The sequence below is a fragment of the Eurosta solidaginis genome, chromosome 4 (assembly GCF_040869045.1).
Source record: "Eurosta solidaginis isolate ZX-2024a chromosome 4, ASM4086904v1, whole genome shotgun sequence".
NCBI lineage: Eukaryota > Metazoa > Arthropoda > Insecta > Diptera > Tephritidae > Eurosta > Eurosta solidaginis.
Window position 1 is genome coordinate 274,096,739 of NC_090322.1, and position 12,285 is coordinate 274,109,023.

General features: G+C 36.0%; 1 protein-coding gene across 2 annotated transcripts in view; it reads left to right on the forward strand.

Moving 5' to 3' along the window:
- Ubr3 (Ubr3 ubiquitin ligase) overlaps positions 1–9,359 on the forward strand; it is a 149,546-nt gene extending 140,187 nt beyond the window's left edge. For both annotated transcript variants that reach the window (XM_067786264.1, XM_067786265.1), the window contains exons 9-12: positions 20–807; positions 872–1,003; positions 2,864–3,003; positions 3,077–9,359. In XM_067786264.1, coding sequence (XP_067642365.1) covers positions 20–807; positions 872–1,003; positions 2,864–3,003; positions 3,077–3,194 — 1,178 coding nt within the window. In that variant the 3' untranslated portion in view covers positions 3,195–9,359. The remainder of the gene's footprint in view (positions 1–19; positions 808–871; positions 1,004–2,863; positions 3,004–3,076) is intronic.
- The last annotated feature ends 2,926 nt before the right edge of the window (positions 9,360–12,285 follow it).

Sequence of the window (12,285 nt, forward strand, 5' to 3'; positions counted from 1 at the left end):
TTTTATAAATAAATTACAGATTTCTTCACATGCATGGTTAAGGTTATGTACAATTTATTGTATTATCAAATAGTTGTACAACTTTGTGTTACTTTAACGGATTTGGAATGTGACTACATTATATCCAAATATCATAAATCGTCAAGTGCTGATGATAATGAAACAGGCGACCGTCGCAATTTGCTTCGTACCCCAAGTGGAGCCAGTTCTTCATCGAGTATGCCTTATTTGGGTTGGGCTATGGCTTTGGTTTTGAATAATACGAATCGTATGTCACATTTGAGACGTGAAAGTATACCAAGTACTTCAACAGCAGCTGCAGCAATGACTGCATCTGTTGGTTCAAATGCCTTTAGTAATCCTGCTGTATATCCATCGACGAGTAGTGAGAGTGGAATTGGTAGTAACTGTGTTTTAACTTCTGAAGTTGAGGTTAACCTAAAGTCTATGGAAGCTCAATTACAGACACTTTGCTTACCATTTTTACGTATTGCCGCATTATTACGGCAACATTTATATCGTCATGATATGCCAGAGATATCAGCACCGGGTTTAGAGTTTGTGCGTTTAGTTTATTATCTGGAATTAGTTACAGATTCAATGGATTGGGATTGTTTTAATGCATCAAAAGGTTTGTGCTTTATACCGGGTACCGATGAAACATTACCAAAATTTTGGTGTGAACAATTGATGGATATTCGACCACCAACAGACACAGTACGCGAACTCGTCATTATAAATCAGCATGCATCGTGGCAGCAACCGAAGCTACTTGAGTTGCCACGCGAATATGAGCGTTTGTTTACAGTATGTGTGTGGCAAAATCAAAACTTTTCATGTTACATAATTAATTTGTTTCTACTTTTTACAGTATTATCACGAACGTCCATGCCTAAATTGTTACAAAGTGCCAAAGGAGAGTTCAATTTGTTTATTGTGTGGCACGATAGTATGTCTTAAACAAACTTGTTGTGCTGAAAACGACTGTTGCGAGGCTGTGCGGGTAAGAATTTAAGAACATCGGCTTACGGTTCAATCAATTTTATGAATTTCCTAGAAAGTAAATAAATTACTTTATTCCAGAAAGAAAAAATTTATTCTAATTGAAAAAACTTTTCTCTAAATGTTTGACGCTACTTTGCCAGAAAGTTAAGCCCAAGACCTTCGGTGTGATAGGCGAAGCATGCTACCATCACACCGCGCCGGCCGTGGAGGTTGACTTTATGACTTCAAAAGAAAATTTGATAAAATTAAAAAAAATGGGCTTTGGCGTCGCCCACATTTAGAGGAAAATTTTAAAGATTTTTTAGCCGGAGCTCAAAACCTGCTGAAGGCATCAAATTCATTTTTCGCTTTTAGGTTAATCTTGTTATTATATATACATTTTGGGTAATTTTCGGAATCGGGTCTGTGACTACGCCGACTTTAAAAAAATCGATATCAATATTTTGAAATATGGAAGAAATGCGATAGATCAATATCAAAGATAGTTAAAGTGATAAAATTTGATTTTTTGGTAAAATTTTGGAAAATGGGAGGGGCACTGCCCACATATAGAAGAAAAAAACTTTTCAGATTTGCCAGCCGTAAATCAGAGCCGTTAGTATTGCATTGCTTTTTTCAGAATTATGGTTCTTGGTATTATATTTAGATCTGAGGAAAATATGTTAATCCATTTTTTTTTAATTGCCTTAAGTTTTAACAATCAATGTAGATATGGTCGTGTAAATTAGATTGATTCAAAAAAAAATTAGTAAATAGTTCTAGTCCGCTTTTTATACCGTCTAGCATAGCTCACACGAGTATATTAATTTTCTTCGCATAACGGTACCCCGTAACGGCATACACTTATCGAGATAGATATAGACTTCTATATATGAAAATGATCTGGGCGAAAAAAGAAATTCATTTAGCCATGTTTGTCCGCCCGTCTGTCCGTGAACACGATAACTTGACTAAATTTTGAGGTATCTTAATGAAATTTGGTATGTAAGTTCTTGGGCACTCATCTCAGATCGTTATTCAAAATGAACGAAATCGGACTATAACCACGCCCACTTTTTCGATATCGAAAAAGTGCGATAATTCATTACAAAGAATGGAATAGAAAATTAATAAAATTTTGGACAATGGGCGTGGCACCGCCCACTTTTAAAAGAAGGTAATTTAAATGTTTTACAAGCTGTAATTTGCCAGCTGAGTATGTAATGTCCGGTTACACCCGAACTTAGCCTTCCTTACCTACTTGTTTAAATTCAGCCCTTCACATAAACTTTAATATCAAAGTCGAACAAAAAAGCGCAGTTCGATTTTGGGGTTCATCTGGGAAGCGTCAGCTATCCACAGCTCTTGGTTTGGGATGGCTTGACGCTCCCCTGTTTGTGAATTTGGGTGGTTGGGATGGGCAGAGCATCCTTGGGCCTGTCTTAAGGATAGCTTTTGTCCTCCCAACATGAAGTAGCAAATAGTTTTGAAATACATATTACTGATTTTGTGCCTTGCATGGTGCCATTTAAGAGGCATTCATTCATTTCAGTGAGTGACAGTAAACCTGAATGTCCCTATACAATTTTTGGTATTATATAGTTTTGACTATGAATGTGAGTGAATGCTAAGCAAAGTTTTACAGCGCCTTACATAATCTGGCCCTAAAACTAGTTTACCTTACAAAACTATATTGAAACAAAATTTTATTTTGAAAATCGGATGTCAAGATGGGAGAATGAGAAATTGAGATGGGTAGAGGAAAAGTTATGCCAGGTCAAATTCTGATGCAAGCCTTTTTTATTATATTTAATCAAATACATACAAATTAACCTGTGTATGTACTTACATTAAATTTATTTATTGTTCTTAATTATAGCATACGATTACATGTGGAGGCGGAATCGGCATATTTCTTGTTGTTACATCCACATATATAATAGTGATACGTGGACGACGCGCCTGCTTATGGGGCTCATTGTATTTAGATGATTTCGATGAAGAGGATCGTGATCTTAAGTAAGTTTTACTTTTGTTGCTTCGATTTCAATGCGTGGACTAACTTTTATATTTATTCAATTGACAATTTAAGACGTGGAAAGCCGCTCTATCTCAGCCAGGATCGTTTTAATTTATTGGAGTCTCAATGGCTTTCACACAAGTTTGCGCATACGAAACACACTTGGGTGTTCCACCGGGATTTGTTGTGAAATATGGAAGAATTACTTAGAAACATACAAGAATTAGTAGGTCAAATCTAATTAAAAAAAAAAAAAAAAAACAAAAAAATAAATAGAAAGAAAAAAATGTAACGAAATACGTATTTTATGAACAATAACAGGTTCAAGTCTTATTTCAATATCGATGAATTTGCAAAGCAAATTAGTACATACACACAATGTAATTATAATCGATTGCGTTTATAAAATGCGCCACAAACAGTTAAATACGGCAAATGAACGCTTTGCTTTTATATTATTTATAAGCTGTATAAGTTTCGGTTGTTGTATAACTTCTCGTTTTTGGTTTTTTATGTTTAAAAATAACATATAGCGAAACAATTTAAATATATATATATATATAATTAAAACACGATTGCAAAATGGCTTAGGCAAAATTAGGTTATTCAAATTAGTTTAGAACTTAGTGATGTCCAGTAACAAACTCTATAATGAATATTCAAATGTTGCTGAAGTGTTCTTTATAATGGATATTATATCAAAACTTTTACAAGATAATTTGAAATAGCGCTTGAATATAATTAACATAGAATAAAATCTAAACTCGTTAATGCAGCATAAATACATACATAAATGTTAAGCGCAGCCATGCATATTATATAAGATCGATGCCTATACAAATTATGAAAATATTGAAATAAATCGCCCCTTAATGAAAGCTTATGTTGAGAACGTTTGAACGTTTTATATATTTTTTTATCATAGACCCAATTTAATTATTATATCAAATTTTGAAATTGAAAACTTTGTCCGAATTCAAAAATCTATTAAAAGCGCTGCTTTGTAATAATTTTCAAAAAAGTATTTTTTTCTTAAATAATTATAAGTCAGCGTTTATTTTTTACGTTACTTAATAATTATTCAGCCCTATTCTGCATTTCGACTTGGATTGGAATTTTTTCGATTTGGCAATTTTGGTATTCTGTGTTCCAATCTCTTTCGATCCAACTTCGAATCGTTCGATTTTTTGTATTCTGCATTTCGATCGTAGCTCCGTTTTTCTAAGTTGCAAATTTGTTGGCGGAAAAATATTTTCTTTTTATTTTTTTATTAATTTATAACAGAATTTTAACAAAAATGTAAGTAAAACTTGTTAAGAAACGTAGAAGGCTTGATGATGATTGTTTTTTATATGTTTCCAGGTCAAAAACAACATATCGATGTCGAAGTCCTTGGACGTATTTGCCCCGCAAAAGTATCTAACACATACTTTAAAGCATCCTTGTTAATTCGAACGTTTTTTTTTGAACCTAAATAAGAAAATAAGTCATTAAACTTTACCAATTTTAAGTTCAATTTCTTACAATTCGTCACTCATCTCAACTGTATTACACAAATCTCCCAATATTTGCCTTTCCATTCTCGCCTGGCAATTTTCGTATGCGTTGCTTTCCAACTCCATAAATAATACCGCGGCTATTGATTCCATTATAATAGACAGCTATAATTTGTGTCTGTTCGTTGGGTCCAGTTATATGCCAAAGCAAGCTGCCGGCGTAGAGGAAGGCGAAGCGAAAACGTAAACAATCCTTGCGGAAAGAATAAATAAACCTTTATAAAGTATTTTAGGCCAGTGCAATGAAATTAGCATCCTTAAAATTCAGAAAATGTCAACTATATTCGTGCAGGAATCCGTTTTAACAAAACTTGGTGGCCACGGCAGGGAATTGGCCAAAAGAACGACAAAACACACTTACAAAGCACTTCACTCATAAAAATATAACACTGCGGCAATATATTCTATTGCTTTTTTTTGTACAAAATGGCGTGGATAATAAAATATAAACGTTTTTCAGTGTTTTTTACAAATTTTCTTTAATTTATTTTGTTCCAATGTTCACACATTCCGTACCAACAGCTGATTTCGAAAAATCATTTGCTCTTCCTCTTCTCTTTACGATTCCGTCGTAATGCAGAATACCAAACTTCGATTGAAGCGGAGCGTAGAACGGGAACGTGATCGAAATGTAGAATAGGGGTGATTATAAACGATAAGAATTTTTTTCGTTGACAATTGGAAAGTAATTTGAATTTCTTTTTGGTTGATAATAGTACTGCAAGATAAAGGTGTTGTGGGCATCAATCTTTTACAAGATCTAAGCATACCGACATGTGGTTTGCTTTTAACCAACTCTTAATTTATTTGAGAATACCGGCAATTATTGCTTAATTTCTTAGGCTAGTGTTATTTGCCAACCGAAATATTACCATTTTAATTCGGTCAGCCTCCAAATCATGCTCATGCAAAATAATGGTTTTAGAGTTCTTGATGCCCATGATGATAGACCCAGTCTGTATTTCGAATTTGTAGAGTCCGTAAAAGCGTTATCTGGAGTTATGCCCGGCATCTATCATGTTGTCATTGAGCCATAGATTTGGTTCCAGACTTTTTTATCAGGAGATAGCCAAGTAGCTTGGCGGGTTTTTTTTCGATCTGCAACCTGATAATACTGATACCCACGTGCGACGACGGAAATTAACCTTTCAAATTGGAAGTTTAAATCGTGGAGGCTAAGCTTTCCGAATATAATACCAAATACGTTGCCCACTCTTATGGAGATCCGTCAGCCTATCCGTCCTAAGAGTTAGCGTCATATTTGGTATAAATTTATTCTGGCTCTGCGTAATATTCCTACTAAAAGGGGGTATAAATGGGCATTGCAACGCTTACTTAGGCAGCGGTCTAATTAAAAAAGCTTAGCGTCGAATTACGGTAGCGATATCACGGGAACGGTTGAAGCAATAGTGATGAAATTTGAAAGGAGAACCGCACCAAGAAAAACTTATAACCACGCCAATTTACTGTATAATAATACTGCATAAAGCCCAGTACTAAATCCATCTCGGTACTTGTCGACGCCAACACGTTGAGGAAATCTTTCATTCAACTGTTCTCAAGAGCCTCTCATCTTATGTTGTCAGTGGCTTGTTGAGCTTGATTTTTGATGGCGGAGTAGGGACTTTACTTTTCAATTGCCCAACTTATTCCAGTTCCCAGGTAAAGTCCTTTAACATTTCGAAATTATGTCAAGTAACATTAACGTGGTTGTTAAGATCAGATTTCACTTACTCTTCGCATAATGGATTTACATAACGTAATGCTTATCTCAGATAGCGTAGCTTATTGCAAAGGCTAAACCCAAACGTGAATCAACTCATTCGGCCACATTTTCATAAAGTCTTTGAGAGCATCTGCCATCTTTGTCAAAATAACCTTTAAAAGCCCGAAAACGACGTTTTTATAAACCGGTATAATTTAAATTATGCATGAGAGTTGGAAGGGTTTGCTGGATACGCGACCTTCCGGTGGAAGCCTCCACTGTTATCCCAATGCAACAGGTTATTAAAACTTTGGTTTTCGTGCCATTCAAAAAGTGTCTGCTATTTCTAAGAAGGGATTGCTGACGTGCTTTGTTGGGGACGGACAATGTCGTCTCTACCAGCATAGTGGACTAAAAGCTATAAAGCAAAAAAATAAAAAATTATCTACTTTGAATTCTAATAAAATTACAACTTTTAATGCCAACAAAAAAAAAAAAAAAAACGTAGCGATCATAATCAAGGCGAATCCATACCAGGTGGTTGCAAAGTGAATTCGACCAATTCGCCGTGCATAAGAATGTCAAGTCACAATAAAATGTTCATTGATTTCGATTAACTGACATATTAATACAAGGCACTGTATGGAAAATAATCAAGAAGAAGCAATCAGCTGTTGGGATAACAACACCTGGTACTGAATTCGCCTTGATCATACTAATTATCAAACAGAGTAAATAATAAAGCATGGCTCAATTATATGGTTGGCTCATCTCATCAGCTGATTTTATTTATTTCATTGCATGGTCGATGGGTTTGTCAAAAGGAGATGGCAATCTCAAAATGAAACCAACACATTGGCAACATTTTCTTACAAATACAAAAACTGCCAAGTTTTATGTTTCCATTCCATACCATTCGCATCAACATCAATACACAGATTTTGACAATTTGAACAGACATATTTTGTTATTGTACAGATGAGCCAACCATATAGTTGAACCATGTAATAAAGGTTGACAAATAATTATTGAAGGAAAAATCAAAAGTAAACGTTGACAAACAATTTTTCAATTATAATTTTTAAAGGTTATAATTATAATTTTTTTGCTTCTATTCGAATTTCAGAATTTACATATATGTTGAGAGAAACCGGTCCTAACATGCCAACGGCGCTTGCGTAGCGCACGCACACAAATGACTGTTTTTTGCCCTAACCGAAATATGCATGCGTTGCGACAATGTGTGTAATGTGGGCAAACGTCAAACAGAAATGTCACGCAGAACAAAAATTGCAAATCGATTAAAGGCCCGAACCATTCGTTAATTACTAGAGGCTTGTTCTTCTACGATGACAGGGCTTTGGCAATCCCAAATTGAAAAGTCAGCGCGGGTTGTTTTTACGAAGTAAGGAGAATGGGCAATAATTCAATCCCCTTCAGCGGAAATTGTAATAGAAAAGTAACTTTAGAAGTGACATATCAATTTTATTGTAACAATAAATAACATTTTTGGCTATACCTGCAAGAACTAACAAAAATTTGAAACCAAAAAATATCGATTTAGGGGCAGAAGTATCTTTTACCCAGTCTAATGCATATGCATAAATACATCAGGGTGTGCAAAAAAAAAAACACTAAATGTGTTGCTCTGGAATGAGCCACAGAAAAAGTGTTGCTAGGCTAATATAAATCAGAAGGATATGCTCATCACAGTTTTCACACAAGGCTTGCAAGAAAATGATTTATATACCCACATTCCGGTTTTCGAATAAGAGCAAACTCTCGTTTTCACATATCGTGAACATTTTTTCGATTTAAATTCGGATAGCGTTGAATTGAACTGAAATAAGCTAAACAAATTCTAAACGGTTACTAGAACACAAAACCAATCGTACGATATGGATCATAGCTCAATTATATGGTTGGCTTTTCTCATCAGTTGATTTTATTTATTTCATTGTATGGTCGATGGGATTGTCAAAAGGAAATGGCAAACTCAAAATGAAACCAACACATTGGCAACATTTTCTTACAACACACAAAAACTGCTAAGTTTTATGTTTCCATTCCATACCATTCGCACGAACACCACACGCAAATTTTGACAATCTGATCTAACATATTTAGTTTTTGTAGAGATGAGCCAACCATATAGTTGAACCATGATATGGATTCAAAATCGACACGAAAATTTTGAGAAAACTGAAGCAGGGCACAGAACCATAGAAAATATCGCTCAGTTTATTCCTTTCACATTTTTTGAATTGGGCGCTATAAAAAATAGGTCTTGTTCACTTTTTCATTCATTTTACCATTACAAAGTCACAAATTCAAATGTTGAAGGGATAAAATCGTCAAAATTATTTTTTCAGGGGCACTTTTGGCCTTCAATGTCTGTGCAACGGTAAGATTAACGAAAACGTCCAATTTTTATATAGAGCGGTCAATATCCTACAAATATTGGCGATGAAAAAAAAAAAAAATCAGCTGAACAATACTTAAGTGATAATATAATATATTATATTATAATCATTTTCTAGTAAGCCTTGAGTGAAACTTCAAGCAGCAGCATATTCTTTTGATTAATGTTAAAAGCCCTCATTTTGCAAGTGGACTATAAAGCTAGCTGAAAACAAGTTTTTCTATTGCTGCTTCGAGGCATACTTAATGCTTGTACATATTGTATTAAAAGCCTGCAGGCAATAACAAAGCTGTCTGACAATCGTTCGAAATATTCATTTGATTAGCGCTTAATTAAAGTGAATGCATAAAATGAGCATCTAAAATAGTTTAATAGATAACGTATTTAATATTTGTTTATGTGATATAAATAATAATTATGGGAACATTTAAAAAAGCAAAACTATATTTGAATATTCACGTAACTTATATGTGTCTTAGCGATTTACTTTTATAATTTTGCATTCGAAATAAGAATCTTAGTGGACGAATCGGTAACATTTGAATAATAATAACGATAATGCTCTTTTATTTAATATTATCCTTAGCTAGATGAAGATATACTTTTCTTTGGAGACATACCTATAAGTATGTTTAATAAAAAATAATAATAAATTATACTTTCAAGCTTCAAGCCTAATTTTTCTTTCACATTTTATTACACCTTTTTCAGTATAAGTTCAGATAATTACAATTCAAGTTTAGAAAAGCGCAACTCATGTTCAGAAATTTATAATTTTGGTGTTCTTTTTCAAAAGTTATTCCAATTCATACTTCCTGTTTGCTTGCAGGAAAGGTTCGTCAAATATTAGGCCAGGTGAGTGTAATTTATTCATAGTGTAACGAATTTACTGCAAATCCTCTTCTGCTAAGTTCGAATCACTAAACTGTTGAATAAACAACTCCAATATTTAATAATGCAAAATGGCCTTTATTAAAGTACTTCACAATAACACTTATAACTCGCAACTGATAATACTGCTATTGCTCGCTAGATAGCGTCTTAAATCCAACTGATTCTCGCACCTCTACTGTTGCTGCCTTTTATAGTGTTTGGTTTCCTCGTTGACATTTCTAGGCGGTTCTGTTCTAGAATCTACTAGTTGGTTATCTGCTATAATTATAACTACAGATGTACGTGTATAGCTCTCATATGCGCGTGTATTTGTGAGCGACACTTCCACAATTATAATTGCATATCAGATAAGATATCTGCATGTGTTTGTGGGTTGCTTCTCCGCTGCGTGTACGTACATATGTGTAGACATAATGATTGAATTATTGATGTACATACAAATACAAATACAGTCACTGCTTAGCATCGGCTTAGAGATGGCAGTATCCCTTAGTGTTGCTAATATTCGTAACACTGCCCTCCACCTAAGTCTGATCGTCCCGATAAGACAAATCTCTCGACCTAACCGCTGCTAGCCTCTCCAAATGAACCACTCTTCTATTTCGTGGTTTCCCAATTGTTTGTATGCAGTAGATGACATCACTGATCCTCTTCACAACTCTGTACGGGCCTGCGCAACTGCACCGATATTTGGATGGAACACCTTTCCGCCGGTGAGGGTTGTATAGCAGTACCAAATCTCCCTCCAAGAAACCTTCCGAATTAAAGTTATTGTCATGCCAGTGTTTCATCTTGATACTCATTACCCTGGGCCGTTCCCTCATACTCTGTTGTTTGGCCAATGAACTACTTCGTAGGGCTTGATCTTGACGAATTGGCTTTGCGTAATCAGTATCGTGTTGACGTTTCACAACATTAGTGCGCGCTGACTTGAAACCACCCTTGCATTCTTTATGGAAAATTCTTTCAGTCGTTTCAGTGCGTCCATTAGGGGTTGTCAATGCCAGAGTTTTTCTCGCAGGTACCTTCGGTTTTGATTTGTTTGGCCTATTCGTTCCATCAACCCTTGCCCGATCTGCTGCCTTTGACTTTTGTGGTCTTTGTCGAATCTCTTTCACCAGCACTCGCTTACTGCTGAACCCTTCTTCCAAACTGAAGTTAAGTGGCACATCCTGGTTCTCATAGCGCATAATCTTTATTGGCATATCTATCCTGATGTCATGGTCAACTAAGAAATCCACTCCCAATATGACTTCATCAACGATCTCTGCCACAACAATTTGTGTAGAACCATGACCACCCCAATTAAGACTTCACATACCACTTCTCCCTGGACTTGGTTATACTCACCAGTAATCATTCGCAATCTTGCTCCAGGTAATGGCTTTACTCTCCTGTTGACTAAATCGGATCGGATTAAAGAATGAGATGCGCCCGTATCTACAGTCAGTACACGCTACTTGCCATCCACATTTCATTTGACGGTAAGACCTCGATTTCCTTCCAGTTTGCGAGATAGGTATCACACGACATTCAATAGCGGGGACAAGTTCTCGATCTTTACATTTGACTCGATCTTGCTTATCTCCTCCAGCTTTGCGTTTACGACCAGCCAAGTTGGAACTACCATGACCGGTGCTGCAATGACGTGCAATGTGACTTGGGTTACCGCACTTGAAATACTTCAGAACTCCGGCATTTTTTTGTTGTAATCCCTCCAGTGCTTCCAAAATTGTGTCTACCCAATCTGGCCTTTCCACTTCCACGCTATGAGCTTTGTATGCGGGCTTACTCAAAAGTGACGCTGTTTCCTGAGTGAGTGCATGGGATACCGTTTTAGCAAATGTTGGCTTTTGGATTCGCATATGTAGCTCGTTTCGTTTCGGCATCCCGTATTCCATTTATAAAGCTCTGGATTTTAACCCTCTCGGTGTATTCCACGGGTGCGTCTGCATTTGCGAGATGAGCCAATCTTTCAACATCCGACGCAAACTCCTGCAAAGTCTCATTCGCCTTTTTGTAACGATTTTGCAACTCAATTTGATATATCTGTTTCATATGCTCGCTTCCGTAACTTCTCTCTAGAGCGCTCATCAATGTTTCATAGTTGTTCCGTTCGTACTCTGGAATTGCCTGTAAGATTTCAGCTGCAGGCCCTTTCAATGCCACGAACAGTGCAGCAACTTTATCTTCAGCATTCCACTTGTTCACTGCGGACGTCTTCTTAAATTGAAGCTTGAATACCTCGAAAGGAACATAGCCGTCAAAAGATGGAGTTTTTACCTTCGGATTGCTCGCTGGAACAGCTGGGCGATTTAGTTGTAACTGTTGCATAAGACCTTTCAACGCTTCTATCTCGGCCTCAATTTTGTCCTCAAGTTGTAAAATTTTTGCATCCTGCTCTTCCAGTTTCGCAAAGAGCTGCGATGATACCTGTTCCGAAATTTTTGTCGACATTCCAGATATACGTGCCTCTTGCGCTTCCAGTTGAGATGACATATATGTCTTCTGTTCTTCCAATTGAGATAACATTTGCGACGCCATTTCTGAAATGCGTGCCTCCTGTGACCCCAGCTGAGATGCCATTGTCGATATTTGTGCAGATATTGTGCTCGTCACTGCCTGCGGTGTTTCGTTTTCTTCTTCCATTTTTGTTGTTTTGTCGCTATCATAATGAAAGACATACTGCTCAGCATTGATTCCT